The sequence below is a fragment of the Xyrauchen texanus genome, chromosome 13, assembly GCF_025860055.1.
Source record: "Xyrauchen texanus isolate HMW12.3.18 chromosome 13, RBS_HiC_50CHRs, whole genome shotgun sequence".
Lineage (NCBI taxonomy): Eukaryota > Metazoa > Chordata > Actinopteri > Cypriniformes > Catostomidae > Xyrauchen > Xyrauchen texanus.
The window spans coordinates 34,637,548-34,656,173 of NC_068288.1; the positions used below are offsets into that span (position 1 = coordinate 34,637,548).

Consider the following 18,626-nt stretch of genomic DNA (forward strand, 5'->3'; position numbering starts at 1 on the left):
GCTACGTCCCCAAGGTGGTCGGTACTCCTTTCAGAGCACAGATCATTTCCTTGTCGGCGCTACCAGCATCTGATAGCGAACGCGACGCCAATCTCCTTTGCCCAGTCAGAGCACTGAGATTGTATACTGCGCGCTCCGCATCTTTCAGAAGCTCCGAGCAGCTTTTCGTTTCGTTCGAGGGCGCACCAAAGGTCTCGCCGCCTCGAAACAGACACTGTCCAGATGGATAGTGGACGCTATTGCTGCCGCGTACGCGTCAAAAGACCTACCATGCCCGCTAGGCATTAAGGCTCACTCCACTAGAAGCATGGCCTCCTCGTGGGCATGGTCCAGCGGGATTTCCATTCACGACATATGTGTGGCAGCGGGCTGGGCTTCCCCCTCCACCTTTGTCAGATTTTACAATCTGGAAGTACCCGCTCTGCAGGCTAAACTGCTAGCGGTTTAATACGCTACAGCTCCCCTGGTGAGCTGCATTAATGGGACACAGTCCACACAGTCCCGCACCGCCGCTCTGTCTATGTGCTTATATACTACACACACACTGGCCCGCACTCTTGCCGGCCAAATATTAATTCCCCACTCACAAGGGCTCCCCCGGGTCCCCCTTAATTCCCTGGGGCTCATGCAGTGGATGCTTGGCGCGCACGGCATTGACAAAGGGTTCCCGTAGCGTAAGCTAGCTTACACAATACGAGAGAACCTCTCGTAAGAGAACGAATCGGTTACTAACATAACCTCGGTTCTCTCTAGATGAGGAACGAGTATTGCGTAATCCGGCCGTACTCAGCGCCACTGAGCGATTTTTCACTTCATTCAATGAAAACCAGGGTTCCAGCCTACGAACTACGCTTATATGCACTCTAGTCACGCCCTTTTGGCGGGCTTTGATGCAGTGAGCGCTGGACGCCTCTCATTGGATCGCGAGTTCGCCCAAGCTCGTCTATAGGCTGCAGCAGTTGCCGCAGAGCAACCAATGAGCTCGCTAGCTAGCCCGCTCAAGGTCTGCAGCTGCTGCACTGCGTTGACAATGGATACAAAATTAAGGATAATTTTTTGGCTTCAATATCTCAGAAAAGATGAATCTTTCCCGTAGCGTAAGCTAGCTTACGCAATACTCGTTCCCTCATCTAGAGAGAACCGAGGTTACGTTAGTAACCGATTCGTTACCATCAATAACACCCCTGTAGTAAAACATAAGTTAACTGCTGCCAGTGTAATTCTCTAAGATATACAATGGCAACTGTTAGACAGTTTAAAATTCTTGAATCCAGTCACCTAGACAGCAACTAACTAATCGGTCAGCAAGCCAGCCATTTCGGCAAATCAGCAATTTTTTCAGGCTGTAAGACTTGAGTTTACCTTATCTTCAACCTTATCTTCAATATTTGTTAGCCACTGCAAAGAGCTGGCTGGCTAAATAAACACTCAAACATCACCTGAATACATTAAACCTGCTTTTGATGTTTCAATAAACATCTTATTACTAAACTGTAAATGAACTATCCATATGATAAAGGAAAGAATAGATCAGCATGGACTCTAACCAAGGCACTGTTTTTTTGTAGAAGAGTTTTTGTAGAAGTGCTACAATAAAAGTATTTTTTTTTTTGTAGTATAGGAAATTACCCAATGCACTTTAAACCAAGATGGATGGTACTGTTCAGCCTCAGGAAACTAAATTAGGATGCCTAGACACTAAACTTTATGCTGCGTCAGAAAACACTGCAAATGCATTGATTTCAATAGATAATTCTGAATGGACGCATATACCTTAGACTGAGCTTCCTGCATGGTAGCCGCAGCTTGAGATCCCTTGTGGAATAGCAGACCCTCTGTCCAGGCTGATAGTTGGGGTGAGGACACCTCCGCCGGTCAGTCTGAAAGAGTTGCGCTCGGACCACATGCTGTAGCCGCACATATGCGCTATCCCACACCCTCACTCCACCTAATCCAATCGTCCACTTCTGGCACTGTAGATGGTTCTCCTGATCAAGGGAACATTGGGGGTTGGGAGCCCAGCACATATTGGAAGGGGGTTAGCCCCTTATGAGTGAGGGAATTCTGGGCATATTCGGCCCAGAGCAAGAAGTCACACTTCTCCTGTTCACGGATATAGTAGACCGAAGATATCTGCCAATCTCCTGGTTTAAACGTTCTACCTGTCCATTGGCTTGGGGGTGATAGCCTGAGGTGAGACTCACATTGATGTCCAGTTGCTTACAGAACGCCTGCCAAACTCGAGACGTGAACTGTGAACCTAGATCAGACACAATGTCTTCTGGTAATCCATAGACTCTGAATACTTGGTGGAATAGATCATTAGCAGTTTCCATAGCCGTGGGTAAACCCTTGAGAGGGACAAGTCTACATGATTTTGAAAATCAGTCGATAATTACCAGTATGGTGGTGTATCTGTTGGAGTTTGGCATGTTGGTGATGAAATCAATGGACAGGTGGGACTATGGTCTTTAGGGTATTGGCAGTGGTTGGAGTAATCCAGTGGGCAGTTCCCTGGTGGTCTTAGATTGTGCACACACTAAACAAGACTGTCCACCAGAAGGAATTGCCTACCATAGTGATTGTTCTTTGGATGCCAGGGTGTCCTGTGCTCAATGAAGTGTGGACCTACGATATCGACGTTGGCGTTCCTCCATAGAAACACGGGCGTAAACAACTTGCATAGGTTCGGGTGATTCAGAGGATGCCTGTATCTGTACTGAGGCTGTAGACTAAGAAGCAGAGTAAAACTGGGGCCGTGGAGCATTATGAAGCAGGTTATCCATCTTGTTAGCCATGGTAATGAATTCTGACAGAGTAGAACCCTCACCGTTGCATGTCAATTCCGCCTTCAGTTCTTGGTGAATCCCCTCACGGAAAACAGTTTTTTGAGCTACATTGTTTCATCCACTTTGAGCCACTAGCGCCCTGAACAGAATTGCATATTCTTCTGCAGATCCATGGCCCTGGTATAAATTAAGCAAATGAAGCCTGGAGCTGTGAGACTTCAGCTGGATCCATGGTAAGCAAAGTATTCTGTAATGAACTTGCCATGGATACGGTGTTAGGATCCATGTGCAGGAAGTTTATTAAAAGAGATACAAGCAAACAATCCAAAACAGCAGGCAGAGAGAAGTAGTCATAAAGCAGGAAGATAAATCCAATAAACCAAATAGACAGTCCAACATGGCTGCCATGCTCTGTCTCTGAGTTTTCCAGCTCTCTACAATCTAATACAATCTAATACAAATCATTGTAATCACATATTGGGCCATTACTTTAAGGTCAATATTTGGTCAATATATGCACTTAGTCTTCACATTTTGAATATTGGACTTGTGCAGCGAGTGAATTGGACTGTTTTCATCGTTTCAACTGTTTGAGAGGCTTCTGGGCCTCTCAAACAACAACATGGAAATGTAACAACAGGACAACTTCAAGAGCTTTGTTCAAATCATGATGGATGGAAATGCGAAAAGGCTGGATGGTGTGATTAGAGATGTACAAGAACTAAAAACTAGTCTGCAGTTCACACAAGGCATCATGGATGAGATGAAAGCTAAGAAGAATGACATTGACATAAAAATTTGATCTTTTGAGAGCAGCATTTCAAAATCAAAGCAGGAATTGGAGGATCTGTTTGAGAAGCTGGATCATATTGAAAATCAGTCAAGGAGATCTAATCTACTAATTGATGGGATCGCAGAAGAAAAGGGCGAAACAATCAGTGGATTAGAAATGAAGATTCAACAAATGCTGTCGAATAATTTGGGTCTGGATAGTTCTACAATTGAGATGGAAAAGGTCCACCGGATTGGCCAATTCCATGAGGAAAGAAAGCCAAGAAAAATTGTTGTGAAGCTTCTTAGATTTAAAGATCGACAGCGCATCCTTTCCTCCACCAAGAAATTAAAGGGTACAAACATTTATATCAATGAAGACTTTTCTGATTTGGTGCAGCAGAGGAGACGTGAACTGCTGCCAAAACTGAAAGATGCCAGAGAGAAAGGTGAAAGAGCCAGCTTAAGGTATGATAAGCTTATAATTTGGCCAGCAAATGGACAAAGGCAAGCATCTGAATAACTGTTCATGACCTTTATTTGGATTTTTACCCTGATGTTTTTGTTTTGATGTTTTAATTTTATTAATATGACAAATTTACTTTCAAACTTGCCTAAGAAAGGTTTAGTTTTTAGCTCATTTGAACATTTGTAGTCTCAGAAATGAGGTTCATGAAATTATAAACATCTGTTCTAATGGGATTCATGTATTGGCCTTATCAGAAACACACTTAGATCGCAGTTTTGATAATTCACAGCTAGCTGTTGAGGGGTATAGACTTTTTAGAAAAGATAGAAATCAAAATGGTGGGGGTGTTGCATTCTATATTAGAAAGAATATTGCAGTCACTCCAAGGGAGGATTTGATGGGCAGCGATATTGAAATGATATGGCTACAGTTAAATATTCAGTTTAACAAACCCATTTTAGTGGGCTGCTGTTACCGACCTCCCAGTTCAAATGTAGATTACTTGGAAAAGATGTGTGATAACATTGAGAGGGCATCTGCTCAAACCAAAGATATCTTTCTTTTGGGGGATTTCAACATTGATTGGTTTTCAAAGAAGCGTTATTTACGTAGAAAGATGATTACTATAACTAATGCTTCTAACCTTAAGCAGATTGTTACACAACCCACAAGAATTTCTTTGAATGGTAAATTTAAATCGACATGTATTGACCACATCTTTACAAATGTGTATGAGTTGTGTTCACATGTCATCTCAGTTGGAGTAGGATGCAGTGATCATAATTTAATCATCACAACAAAGAAAAATAAATTGCCTAAATTTGGTGCAAGGATTGTCTATCGAAGATCTTATAAAATGTTCGATCCTAATGCGTTTGTGGAAGATGTTGAAAGGTCCACTTGGTCGGTGGTTTGTGAAGAGGAGGATGTTAATACTTCTTTACGTATTTTTATGGATAGGTTTCTGGAAATAGTTGACAAACATGCACCAATTAGAAAAAGGTCGATAAAAGGCAATAATGTTCCTTGGTTAGATGCCGAGCTAAAATTTATAATGAGGGAAAGGGATAATGCCAAAGCCGAAACTCTAAAATCTAAAAGTGATAGGGATGAAAGGTATTATTGTAAGTTGAGAAATAAAGTGACAAAGTTAAATAGACTAAAAAAGAAAATATATTTTAGCCAAAAGATTAGTAACTCATCAAATAATAGCAAGCAATTGTGGAAAGTTGTAAATGAAATAATGTGTAAAAAACCAAAGTGTTCTAATATGTATTTGGAAACAGAAGAAGAAATAATCACTAAACCTTTGGATATAGCAAATCATTTGAGTGACTTTTTTTTATAAAGAAAACTGCAAATTTAAGATCTAGTATGTTATCATACCCTAAGGATTCACCTTGTAGTAATGTGAAGAACATTATGAGGAATAAATCTTGTTCATTGACATTTGGTACAGTTAGAGAGGAAATGGTTGAAAGGATGTTGCTCTCTCTCCCGGAGGAAAAAACTGCAGGTATAGATCATTTGGATGGCAAAAGTTTTAAAACTGTTGCTAATATCTTATGCAAGCCTATCAGTCACATTTTTAATAGATCTGTGATAAGTGGGGTGTTTCCGGAAACCTGGAAGCAGTCTAAAATTATACCGTTAGTGAAAGATGATAGATTAGGTCTCACTGAATCAAATTGTAGACCAATTAACATTCTACCTATATTGAGCAAAATATTTGAAAAGTTACTTTTTAATCAAATGATGCAGTACTTTGTATCAAATGATTTGCTCTCTAATTCACAGCATGCTTATAAGCCAGGACACTCCACTAACACTGCATTGGTACAAATGGTAGACCAGTGGCTAACTTTTATGGATGATAAAAAGCTTGTGGGTGCTGTGCTGCTGGATTTTACAGCAGCTTTTGATGTTATTGACCATGACATTTTACTGTCTAAGCTTAAGTGCTGTCTGTGTATCAGTCTGTGTCCTTGATACGCAGCTATCTCTATGGTAGAAGTCAGAGGGTATTTTTCAATTTGAGCTTTTCTGATTGTAAGCAATTGTCATGTGGTGTTCCTCAGGGCAGTTGTTTGGGTCCATTGTTGTTTTCAGTGTTTGTTAATGATATGTCACTTGCTGTTTCAAGAGCAGATGTTGTACTTTATGCAGACGATGCTACAATGTTTTACGCAGCATCTACAATAAATGACATAAGTTGCACCTTGCAGAATGAACTTAATGCCATTATAAATTGGGTTAAACTTAATAAATTAGTTCTCAACATATCTAAAACTAAATGTATAGTCTTTGGTACTAAACGTACCTATGCTTGGCAAGCCTTGCAACTTAAATCTAATTGTTGATACATCTGTGGTAGAGCAGGTGAGTCAGACTAAACTATTGGGTGTTAAGCTGGATAGTCAGCTCTCCTGGGCTGATCAGATTGATCATATTGTGTCAAAAATGGCTAAAGGCATTGCTTTTTCCAGGAGATGTTCAGTATATTGTCCACCAGTAGTTATGAAAATAGTTGTCCAGTCTTTAGTTCTGTCACATCTGGGGTACTGCCCAGTAATCTGGTCCAGTGCTGCACAGGGACATCTGAAAAAATTACAAATCGTTCAGAATAGAGCCGCAAGAGTATCCCTTGGTTGCTCTTTTCGCTCTAGTGTGGATAAAATGCACACCTGTTTGGGCTGGCTAAAGGTGGAAGACAAACTTAATATAAGTCTTCTCTGTTATATGCACAATGCTCTATTTAAAAACAATCCAAAATCTTTTGTAGATAAGTTGGTTTTTAGTGGGTATTGTCACGGACATGTTACGCGTCAGGTGAGCTCAGGTGTGTTAGTGGTTCCATCTGCAAGGTCCAATTGTATGGCAAGAACAGTATTAGTTAGATCGTCATCTGCTGAGAATAAATTGGATTTAAAAACAAGGCATATATCCAACATATGTAATTTTAAAAAGACTCTAAAACAGATTACAATTAATAGTATTTCATCAGTTAATTTGTGACTGTTTATAGGTACTGATATTGTCAAATGCTGTATGAGTGTGAATGTGTATATGTGGATAAATGTATACATGCGGTAATGTTATATGAATGTTATATTTATGTATGTTATATTTGTGTATTTTAACTGTACATATGTTTCAGTACTTTTATGGGCCCCAGGAAGACTAGCAACCACATTGTGGAAGCTAATGGGGACCCAAATAAATAAATAAATAAAAAATAAACCAGGCAAACAAAACAAAGGGTCATCCAAAAACCAATAAATCCAGAAAAACAAGCAATGGTCATAACATGAATCAAGAAACAATGGCAATGGAAATATGCTCAGTAAGGTAGGGTAAACTGGCAATACTTCGCAATGAACAATGGAACTGCGTGGCTATATATGCATGTGGTAAACAGGAAAGGAGCAGTGAAGAAATGGGTGAAGATCAGTATTTGGGAGAGGGCTACCTATGTTGGTTGGTAGGATGGGTAACAACCTCAGATGTTACAATACCCATTTAAATTAAAATTGACACTGTGCTTCTCACAATCTCAAAATGGAGAATATACATTCCTATCCGTCAAGCGCTCTCTTAGAACTTTTGCTAGTGTGTAGGCACACTTATTCTATTTTACACTCACAAGTAGAATGTATTGAAGAATATTGTGTTTAGTAATGTGTGCAGTACAGTTGTGATGTTTTCCTACACCTACTGTAATCTTTTTAATCTCTTTTAGTAAGGAATTGATATCAGCAATCCAACTAAGGAGATCGAGCAATTAAGAAATTAACTTGTTCAGGCATAAGAGAATTGAGCCTCTCAACTAAAGGTGCCCTTTGCAGGACAGTAGTGTCTTGCCAGTATTCTATGATATATAGTTCACTTGAAATGTATGATCAACTTTCCCACAAATTTGGTTAAAAATTAAGCCTGTAACATTAAAGGCTTATATTTGAACAAATAAAAAAATTGACAAAACTAAACTCTCTGTATACAGTCTGGTGGCCTTCAAGTGGACTTGCTGAGGTATCTAGTTATTGCCTGGTTGAACTTTAGAAGAGCTGTACTAAGAATTTAACCTCTGTAGACTATATGGATATGGCTGGTGAGAAACCCATGGAACATTCTCAGACAGACAGTGTTGTCAACATTCTCAATGAGTTTATCTGACTGATGTTTCACTAAAGGTTCAGCATCCAACCAGAAGGCTGGAAATTGACATTTGTAGAGTTTGTAATGTTTCCTAGTTACCTACTAGCTTTTAGTCCGCTAATCCCAGTGATCTAAGGAGGCGTGTGACCTTTGGGGTCAGGGAGGGGTGGGTGGGTGATCGTTTAATGGTCATATAGGCAACACAAAGATGACAATCTCAGTCAATCCTTTTTACTTTAAACTGTTTTTCAGAGCCAGACTTTTAATTTTTGGCATAGAGTCTGGCATTGCTTCTTATTATGGCCATGAACCACCCATTTGAGAACATCACAATGACTATGTAGCTCATAAGTAATAGTACAGTCAAAGGTTGTACAGACGACACCAAATCAATTAATCATCTGTTGAAGAATAAATTTGAAATGAGTGTAGATTTTGATGAGTGTTGATGGTAAAAAATTACAATCCAAAGTGAGGATCACTATGCCCTACTCAGAGCCCTAGAAGTGGGTACTGTAAAGGGAGCATGGCGTAACTGTATGAATGTACCCTTAGCTAACAGTTTTGTGAAAGAATCATTCTTGAAATGATTAATTTTCTCACTTTCATTTTGAACGACTCTTCGAGTGCCATTCCCTTCCCACAATGCTCTTCAAGGGCACAAAAATACTGTTTGGAATTTGCCATTTGTGGTCAGAATTTGTATCCATCTAAAAGTAATAATTACCCTAACTTTCAGGTGTAAAGTTGACATGTATTTTCTAAATGTAAGCCAGAATTTCTTGAACAGGAAAAAAATATATATAATCAATTTAAGGGATTTTTCCCCCCAAAGGGAATATTTTGCACTTGTTGATCACTAACAGAATCCCTTTAATGTTAACCATTTTTTAAATCATTAAGTTGTGATCACACTTGAAGAGGATCATGGCATACTATAGAGAGGTTATTATGAGATGAGTGTGTTATACTTGTGCAAACATGAGTTTTTAAGGTTGCCACTTGGAACCCTTCTAATCCCTTACACTAATCTCAGCAGAAAGAGATGGATATAATATAAAAAAATAAGGTTTCACCTATAGGTTAGGTTAATATCGTTTTTAAGATTGAAGACAAATCTTGGAACTCCCTACAAGTTACAAGAAAGCCCCACTCAAACCCCCATGCCTTCTACTGGGAACAGTATATAAGGATGCAGATGAAGGTTGTGACTTACCTTGTCGTACTGGAACTTGGACTCTTCTGGTGTTAGCTTAAACTTCTGATTGAAGATGAATGGCACAGAGGGTGAAAGGTTTTACATCCCCATGTCCAACAGGACAGGGCTTGTCAGGAACCCTTTTGAGTACACACAGTACTATTTAGCACAACCATGGAAATTCAAGGCTATGGGCATCTACATGTTTCTACTGATTGTTTTTGGTTTACCAATCAATGGGCTGACATTGGTGGTCACAGCTCAACACAAGAAACTTCGACAGCCTCTCAATTTTATTTTGGTCAACTTTGCTTTTACTGGCACAATTATGGTAATCTTTGGATTCACTGTTTCTTTCTACTGCTCGTTGGTTGGCTATATGGCATTGGGACCTCTTGGTTGCATGATGGAGAGATTATTTGCAACACCTGGAGGTAAGGGAATTTTTTTTTTTATAAATTTCAGTCCACAATCCAGAATTGTGCAAAGCAATACAATCTTAAATTGACTCTCTTCTGCTGCGATAATTGGTCAGGTTTCTCTTTGGTCTCTGGTGGTGCTCGCTATTAAGAGGTACATTGTGGTCTGCAAGCCAATGGAGAGCTTCAAATTCTCTTCAAACCATGCAATAGCAGGCACTGTTTTCACATAGGTCATGGCCTGTAGCTGTGCCATGCCCCCACTGGTGGGCTGGTCCAGATAAACCTGTTTGGGCAATGGGAATTTGTTTATAGCCAATGTAATTGCAGATATTTGGATTGCCCTTGAACCTTGAGAAATATGATAAAATTATATTGTTAATATTGGGAGCTCTTTACTTCATGGTAGATGAATCCAATACCACTCTACATTTCAGTGTTTCTATTTTGCCTGCAAATTGAACATATCATTGTTCAGTTAGAAGATGATCTTCAAATAAATACATAAATAGAAATATCACACATTTGGTAGTATTATCAGTACTTTTATAAATATACAGTAACACAGTAATTTAAAGTGTGACCCTGAAGGCTATTCATAATACCAGCATAAAATTATGATATCCTTTCTTGTTTGTGTTTGTAGGTGCAAATCTATTACTCAAATGTTTAATGTTTCTTTCCAGTTCTGTAGCAGTATGCTGACCACCCTCTTGGAGATGAGCAGTCCTCAACTGTGTCCACAAGTAAAACAGAAGCGTCCTCAGTTTCTCCAGCATAAATGTGCCAAAACTTGTTGCAACACTGTGCATAGTCACTCTTCAAGTTTTATTCATGCAATGTCTTGCTATTTGTCTAATCTCGCTTCAATAAATTTCAAACTTCATAACATTTTCTCATCAACATTGCGATCGTCGAACATTTTGTTTGGCATATGTACACCACCCCCCACCCCACCCCACACACACACATTTTACATTCTTGTTCAATAAGAAGTGTTTTGACTTCAAATCAACTTCAAAGATATACAGATTATTGCATTCTATTTGTCTGGGAACATTTGAAAATAACTGGACACTGTAAACTAACAGGACGCTGTCCACTGTTCATCAGTACCTTTTCTTGAGGTTAACAACTTTCTTCTGATGGATGTTAAGAAGTTTTATTTTTGTATTCACGTAAGATTAGCTATTTTGCTGCCTGTCACATATACTTCTGTAAATTATTTGAATACTTGAATTAACCAGATATCTATAAATAAATGCATATGCACAAAACAAACATTAAACTCTCCTTTTTTCTTTCTCTTAACTTTTAAAATGGCTTTGACATGATGTTGGCTAGGTTAAACAGTATGTTGCTTGATAAATACAAGTTATTCAGCAAAAAAGTCTTCTTCATAATCCTCTTATAATTTATGTACCAACAAGATAATTACATGTTGCCACACAAACTATCAACTGAATCCATTTACATTTCAGTAAGTGAAGCTTAAGCATGTTTGTGGCAAAGACCATTCTGCAACCAATGTTCTTGTTACCATTTCCGAAAAATAGTTGTGTTGGTTCATGAACATAGTTACATGCGGTAAAATCTCAAGCTGTATTTTTTCCCCAACTAAATTGTAATTTATATAATGCTAAGAGCATATAATGGATCACCTTTGTACTTTAAACAGTGTAGTCCAATGTATGTAGACTTGTAGCTATGGTTATGTTGAGATAGACAGAACATGCATGAGATGGTCAAATCAATGTGAGCACAATCTGACTTTCAGCTTATCTCTCAGCTAGGTGCTTAGGATGCTGCTTATCAGTTGCGCAAAGCTAAAAACTTACTAATCCTTGTAGGAAGAGATGGATATCATACCTAAAGGGAGGGACCATGGTCCAGTTTGTGCTATTAAGAACCTTGATCTTGGCTAAATCATCTTACTGGTGACACCCAATTCCAGTTAAAGTCTCCTTAGAATAGTATATAAGCACGCCAATGTTGGTGGTTGCACACTTGGGGTTGGCTATCTCTTAAGTTAGAAGTGGTTCATATCATCCAGGCAGATTTATTTTAGATATACTCAAAACAAGGGCACAATGAATGGGACTGAGGGCAACAACTTCTACATTCCTATGTCAAACAGGACAGGGCTTGTGAGAAATCCTTTCGAATATACCCAGTACTATTTAGCAGAACCATGGAAATTCAAGGCTTTGGCTTTTTACATGTTTGTGCTGATTATTTTTGGATTGCCTATCAATGCTCTGACTTTGATGGTAACAGCTCAACATAAGAAACTTCGACAGCCACTCAACTACATTTTAGTCAACTTGGCTTTTGCTGGCACAATTATGGTCATCTTTGGATTTACGGTTTCTTTCTACTGCTCACTTGTGGGCTACATGGCTCTAGGTCCCCTTGCGTGTGTAATGGAGGGTTTTTTTGCAACAGTTGGAGGTAAGGAATACTTACAACTGCCAATGTTTGGATTCTGTTCTAAATCAGTGCTTGCCAATGGATGCTTTAACTTCTAATTTCTGTCAATAGGTCAAGTGTCTCTTTGGTCACTGGTGGTGCTGGCAGTTGAGAGGTACATTGTGGTGTGTAAGCCAATGGGGAGCTTCAAATTCTCTTCGAACCATGCAATAGCAGGCATTGCCTTCACATGGATCATGGCTTGCAGCTGTGCAGTACCCCCACTTTTGGGATGGTCCAGGTAATTGCACTCAGTGATCAGGAGATTTGAAGAGATTTGAAGTTTACATTGATATACTTACTGATTCCAAGTATCAATGCTCAGCTTGTATTTCTGTACTTAGGTATATTCCAGAGGGGATGCAGACATCATGTGGACCGGATTACTACACTCTGAATCCAGAATATAATAATGAATCTTATGTCATTTACATGTTCAGCTGCCATTTCTGCATACCTGTAACCACAATTTTCTTTACCTATGGCAGTCTGGTCTGCACAGTAAAGGCTGTATGTACACTTTCAAATTGTGATAATCACAAACACACAATACCTTTATTAAGGTAATTACTTTATGGTCAAAAGAACCAGAAATTATGAGCCTCCAAACTGATTATTTTTCCAAATTCTTCAGGCAGCTGCCCAACAGCAGGATTCAGCCTCCACCCAGAAGGCAGAAAAGGAAGTGACACGTATGGTCATCCTGATGGTTTTGGGCTTCCTGCTGGCTTGGGTTCCCTATGCTAGCTTTGCTGCCTGGATATTTTTCAATAGGGGGGCTGCCTTCTCTGCACAAGCTCTGGCAGTGCCAGCCTTTTTCTCCAAGACCTCAGCCCTATTTAACCCTTTCATCTATGTGATGCTCAACAAACAGGTGAGTAATATACCCATTTAACATATAGTTATTGTAAATATTTTTGAATGATCACAGATGACCTGAAGAAAGGGTATAAGAAGTTTTAAATAAAAACCTAGAGACTTTAACTTTGTTGGATTGTTTTCTCAGATTTCGGATGCACTGAAATATACTGATGCTTAATGTTTTAGAAATTTAGAACTAAAGGATTTAGAATATTTAGAACTTAATTTAGAACAAAATGTCCATGTACACAATGACAATTGTTTTATTTGAAAACTCATTAATTTTGCTATGCTTCTCATCCACACTAGAATGGCAGTTTCCTTCACTGAAAACTACACATTTCGAAAATGCTCTCCATTACCAAATACTTTGGAATAATGTTAGAAAACGTAAGAAAGAGTTTTCAAATGAAAATGGATTAGTGTGGATGTGGGCTGTGAAAGACTGTGGCCACATCCACACTAATACGTTTATGGTTGTAAACTCAGTTTTCTATTTCCAAACCTCATCTTCTTTCAAATTATGCATTATTAGAGAGCATTTTTTTAAAGTTTCCATTCCAGTGTGGATGAGGTGAAAACGTAGCATAATCGATGCTTTTTCAAGCGTAAAGGTATTAGTGTGGATGTGGCTTAGATAATGCAAATTTGTTTTAATTATAATTATTTACTTTGCACCTGAAGTATATGGAATGCACTCAGTATCTCATACTATTTCTTTCCCCTTTCACCCCTGTGAACTCCAAAGACATCAGTTTGATAAAATTGCAATTTTAACTGTAGCTGTATTCTTTCCAATTCCTCAGTTCCGTAGCTGCATGCTGAACACCCTGTTCTGTGGCAAGAGCCCTCTTGGTGATGAGGAGTCCTCATCTGTGTCAACAAGCAAAACGGAGGTGTCTTCTGTGTCTCCTGCATAGGTCAATCCTCCAAACTGCCTAATCCTTGCTATTTCAAAGAAATGGGACTCTAAGTTCACAGACTTACAACTTTGCACTTACCGTTACTAATTGGCTCTGTTACATCTGTAACTTGTTATGTAAAATGTTTTCAAGACCACCAACTTTCCATATTTACTGCAATTAATCAATATATCATAAGGACTTAAATTAATGAAAAAAAAAGTTTATTATTATACTTATTTTAAGCAAGGATTTATAGACTGCTCCTCTGATTTGCTAGTTTTTAGGTTTTGGAAATTTCTGCAGCACCTACATTATATGTTTAACTCACTTGGAAAGTGCTCTGCACAATATCCCATACACCAATGGACCAATAATTGCATTTCTTTAATGTTTTATGGTTTGACCAAGGTCTTTATTTTTATTTCAACATATTGTCTGCAATTCTTTTCTGACTTAATGAGGTCAGTGTCTGTAAATATTTTATAAAAAGTTTACTTAGTCTATTTAAATAAAAGCATGCATTAAGAATTTCTGTTTTATTGTCTTGATGTTTGTCTAAGATTTTCGGCAGAACTTAATCTTATGTGTTCATCCAGCACACAATAAAAATGTATTTTACCCCATATAATAAAGTAATATTTATCTGTCCTATATACCGCTGGATGAGGAACTGTCCTGCAAAAATATATATACTCCACTTGAGGAATTTTAGTATACGTATGTATATACTTAGTAATTCCCAAAACAGGTTGATTAGTTTTAAACGTTATAAATCTTATATTCATAAGCTCTTGGAAAATATCCATTTGTAACAGATAAGAACAAATGTGACCTGCTCCGTCATTTTGAAACACTTTAAATCAGAAACACATATTGCATTTTATGCACTAAATTAAAAAGATTGAAATTAAATTTAAAATGTATTATATCTCATTTTGGAGTAGAAACTCAAAATGTGTTTCTGGGTCACAATGCCTCAAAATACTGGAGCATGTCAAAAATTATTTCATGTAGCAATAGTCCATTAAAATTTCTTCTTCCACTAACTAGCAGTAGAGTCACATTTGTTGTGCACTTGCACAACTTTCATTCACACTAATATTTTGTGTATTACTTTGTCATTGACATGATTTGTCTAATGTTATTGATATTTAGTTCCTGGAGAGAATTTGAACTATACTAACAATTGTTGTAATGTTCTTGCACTTTGCACTCAAGTTCTTTTTGCCATTTCAGGTCTGGCTGAATAGTAGTTTATTGTAATCTTCCGGGCAATCCTCCTAGTATATCACTCATACAATATGTTCACCCACCTGTTAATTACTTTGATAAAGAAAGCACCTGCAATCTATGCAAGTTAAAATCAAATGAGTTGTAACTCAGTTCTTGTGGTCAGTTTTCCTTCCTTTATTAACTCGACCCATTCAATACATTGTAAAATAAAAGCAGTTCACTTCACATAACTTTGGGAGCCAACTGAAGTCACCCTTGAGATGAAATTTTCCTTATACTGTGCATTCTATAAGAACATAAGAATACATGAGTATAAATGTTTTTTAGTCCTGCTTACTCATGACATTTCCAGACTTCAAGTGTGCATACAGTAAGGAGCATGTCAATATGGACCCACTCCACTGGATTATCTCTCTGACTCCGACTTACAAGAAAGATTACACGCTTGAAGATTTTAAACCTAATCCCCCATGTAGGGGATGGATATCATATTAAAGCTGGTAATGAGCCAAGTTGATGTGTTCCAGTTGGTTATGAAGTCTGATGTCCGCCAAATCGTCTTAATGATGACAGCCTTTTTACATGGGAACTCTTCTAGTGGAATAAAAGCAGACACCTATCTTTCGGTGGAGTACACTCTTGCTGGTGGACTCTTGGCAAACTTGAAAGGGCTCTTGACCTCTACTCTCGGCTCAGCAGGTTGCTCTTCGACAGCAGGATGAACGGCACTGAAGGAAACAACTTTTACATTCCCATGTCCAATAGGACAGGGTTAGTGAGGAGTCCTTATGACTATACTCAGTATTACCTGGCAGAGCCATGGAAATTTAAGGTGCTTGCTCTTTATATGTTTTTTCTCATTTGCTTTGGGCTACCAATCAATGGTCTCACACTGGTGGTCACAGCTCAGCACAAAAAGTTGAGGCAACCTCTTAATTTCATCCTGGTAAACCTGGCTTTCGCTGGAACAATAATGGCCATCTGTGGATTCACTGTTTCGTTCTACTGCTCCCTTGTTGGTTACATGGCACTGGGGCCAACAGGTTGTGCCATTGAAGGCTTCTTTGCTACACTTGGAGGTAAGAAGAGTTCTGCATAAATAGGATGTCAACTTTGCTGGTTGGGGTTCTGTGTTGTGATTCCTTTTCATTTCTGTCTACAGGTCAGGTTTCTCTTTGGTCTCTGGTGGTGTTGGCAGTTGAGAGGTATATTGTGGTCTGCAAGCCAATGGGGAGCTTCAAATTCTCTTCAAACCATGCGATAGCTGGTATTGCCTTCACATGGATCATGGCCAGCAGCTGTGCAGTGCCCCCACTTTTGGGTTGGTCAAGGTAATTCGGCCCTGCTCATAGAAGACTTTTAATCACTGGATTAGTCACTGAAAATTCCTTTGTGATTAAAAAGTTATTAACAAACAAAACTGATCAGTGGTTAATGTACACTCCAATATCACAACAAAAGTGTTAAATGTTTTTTTTTGGGATGGGGGCTTTGACAATCTTATTCCATTGTTTTAATACAGATATATCCCAGAGGGAATGCAAACATCCTGCGGACCCGATTACTATACACTAAACGCAGAATTCAACAACGAATCATATGTCATCTATATGTTCAGCTGTCACTTTTGCATTCCAGTTACAACCATCTTTTTCACATATGGAAGCCTGGTTTGCACAGTCAAGGCGGTGGGTGAATTATCATATAGTTTTGCAAACAAACATATAATCATATATTAAAAAAAAACAAATCCCCCCTTTTAGGCAGCAGCACAACAGCAGGATTCAGCCTCCACCCAGAAGGCTGAGAAGGAAGTGACACGTATGGTCATTCTGATGGTTTTGGGCTTCCTGCTGGCCTGGGTTCCCTATGCTAGCTTTGCTGCCTGGATCTTTTTTAACAGAGGAGCTGCCTTCTCTGCACAAGCTATGACTATTCCAGCCTTTTTTTCCAAGACCTCAGCCTTGTTTAATCCTTTCATCTATGTGCTGCTTAACAAACAGGTGAGCAATGGTGCAATATCAAGTTACAAAATTATTTACCAAGTCTTCTCACACACTAGTATATCTCTCCATTACTGCAAAAAGTCATTTTTTTCATCAGTATTTAGCAGATGATTTTATCCAAAGTGACTTACAAATAAGGAAAAAGGCTAAATCTGTTCTTAAAGGAGTCCTAAGGAGGCAATAACATGAAAAGTGCTGCAATACAAAGTTTCAAATTGCTCAGAGAAGTAGATGTATGGAGGAAAGTGAGAGACTGTGGTGAAAAAATATAGAGAGATTTCCTTTTCTTTTTTAGGAATAAAAAGGACAGTTAGTTCATTAGTATGATTTGATAAAGTGCTCACGAAAGAAATGCATCTTTAGAAGTTTCTTGAATGTTACAAGATGGGATGGGAATGTATGTATCTGCCTTGTTTTAATAATGCTTAGATATTTTTACTAGAAACAAGACAAAAATCCTTATTTTTTTTGCAGTGATAAATGAACAAATTTCAATACCATAAAAAAGTAAAGCCTCTTCCCATGTTGTGAAGACAATGACTGCATTCCAAAGACACTAGTTCAATGAAATTGCTATTATAACTATTCCTCTTTCCAATTCCCCAGTTCCGTAGCTGCATGCTAAACACAATTTTCTGCGGCAAGAGCCCTCTTGGTGATGAGGAGTCCTCATCTGTGTCAACAAGTAAAACAGAGGTGTCCTCAGTGTCTCCTGCATAAACATATTTGCCAACTATGTTTTCTCAATCAATCATGTTCTTGAGTCCAATGTCTTGAAGAAACATATATTTCCACTGATCAGTCTTTATAAAGGTTATGTCTCCATTAATATCTTTCAGCTGGGCCATTTTCCTCTTTTTCCTCTCTGCCTTGGAACATTTGAGTTTAAAAAACATTTTATTGTTTATTGAAAAGTCTTCAACTTTAAGAAGTGTCCCTGATAGGTAACCCCCCCCCCTAGGGCAATACAAACCTTGGGCAGACTAGTTGGGACAATTCTTATTACATGATGTTCACAGTGTCTCTCAAGTCATGCTCCAGAACACAAGGTATAGTTCACCACTAAATCGAAACATAAGCCTCTTTTCTAAACAACATCAGGCCCAGGTCACTCTCAAAATTGCCAGAACCCATCCAAGATTTCAGAGAGAAACGTGATATAACTACATTTACAAGGCAAATTCATTATGCATAATTCTATTAATATAATCTATTTATTTTTGTTGAATTTTTGGCTACTTTGCCAGCTTTTCTGTATATATTTTCTAAATGCTACAAATAATGAAAAAAGTACAATAATAAATACATGCATTCAAAAGATATGTGATTTGTGTGAGTCTAATTTATGAGC

At 38.4% G+C, this 18,626-nt stretch overlaps 3 protein-coding genes across 3 annotated transcripts; all 3 read left to right on the forward strand.

Annotated features, from left to right (window-relative positions):
- The first annotated feature begins 9,455 nt into the window (after positions 1-9,455).
- LOC127653821 (green-sensitive opsin-1-like) lies at positions 9,456-10,034 on the forward strand. The gene is made up of 2 exons (XM_052140600.1): positions 9,456-9,814; positions 9,911-10,034. Exons 1-2 carry the CDS (start codon positions 9,456-9,458, stop codon positions 10,032-10,034), a joined length of 483 nt encoding a protein of 160 aa, XP_051996560.1.
- Positions 10,035-11,891: 1,857 nt separating this feature from the next.
- LOC127653815 (green-sensitive opsin-1) lies at positions 11,892-14,051 on the forward strand. Its single transcript, XM_052140593.1, has 5 exons — positions 11,892-12,252; positions 12,343-12,511; positions 12,615-12,780; positions 12,905-13,144; positions 13,938-14,051. The coding sequence occupies exons 1-5, from the start codon at positions 11,892-11,894 to the stop codon at positions 14,049-14,051; spliced, it is 1,050 nt and encodes a 349-aa protein (XP_051996553.1).
- Positions 14,052-15,975: 1,924 nt separating this feature from the next.
- opn1mw2 (opsin 1 (cone pigments), medium-wave-sensitive, 2) lies at positions 15,976-17,995 on the forward strand. The gene is made up of 5 exons (XM_052140602.1): positions 15,976-16,348; positions 16,432-16,600; positions 16,792-16,957; positions 17,033-17,272; positions 17,882-17,995. Exons 1-5 carry the CDS (start codon positions 15,988-15,990, stop codon positions 17,993-17,995), a joined length of 1,050 nt encoding a protein of 349 aa, XP_051996562.1. The 5' UTR covers positions 15,976-15,987.
- Positions 17,996-18,626: the final 631 nt, after the last annotated feature.

Coding starts and splice junctions, on each gene's coding strand:
- opn1mw2 (XM_052140602.1), top strand. CDS start 15,988: ATGAACGGCACTGAAGGAAACAACTTTTACATTCCCATGTCCAATAGG. Junction 16,601..16,791: donor CCACTTTTGGGTTGGTCAAG/GTAATTCGGCCC, acceptor GTTTTAATACAG/ATATATCCCAGAGGGAATGC. Junction 16,958..17,032: donor TGGTTTGCACAGTCAAGGCG/GTGGGTGAATTA, acceptor CCCCCCTTTTAG/GCAGCAGCACAACAGCAGGA.
- LOC127653815 (XM_052140593.1), top strand. CDS start 11,892: ATGAATGGGACTGAGGGCAACAACTTCTACATTCCTATGTCAAACAGG. Junction 12,512..12,614: donor CCACTTTTGGGATGGTCCAG/GTAATTGCACTC, acceptor TTCTGTACTTAG/GTATATTCCAGAGGGGATGC. Junction 12,781..12,904: donor TGGTCTGCACAGTAAAGGCT/GTATGTACACTT, acceptor CAAATTCTTCAG/GCAGCTGCCCAACAGCAGGA.
- LOC127653821 (XM_052140600.1), top strand. CDS start 9,456: ATGAATGGCACAGAGGGTGAAAGGTTTTACATCCCCATGTCCAACAGG. Junction 9,815..9,910: donor AGATTATTTGCAACACCTGG/AGGTAAGGGAAT, acceptor TGCTGCGATAAT/TGGTCAGGTTTCTCTTTGGT.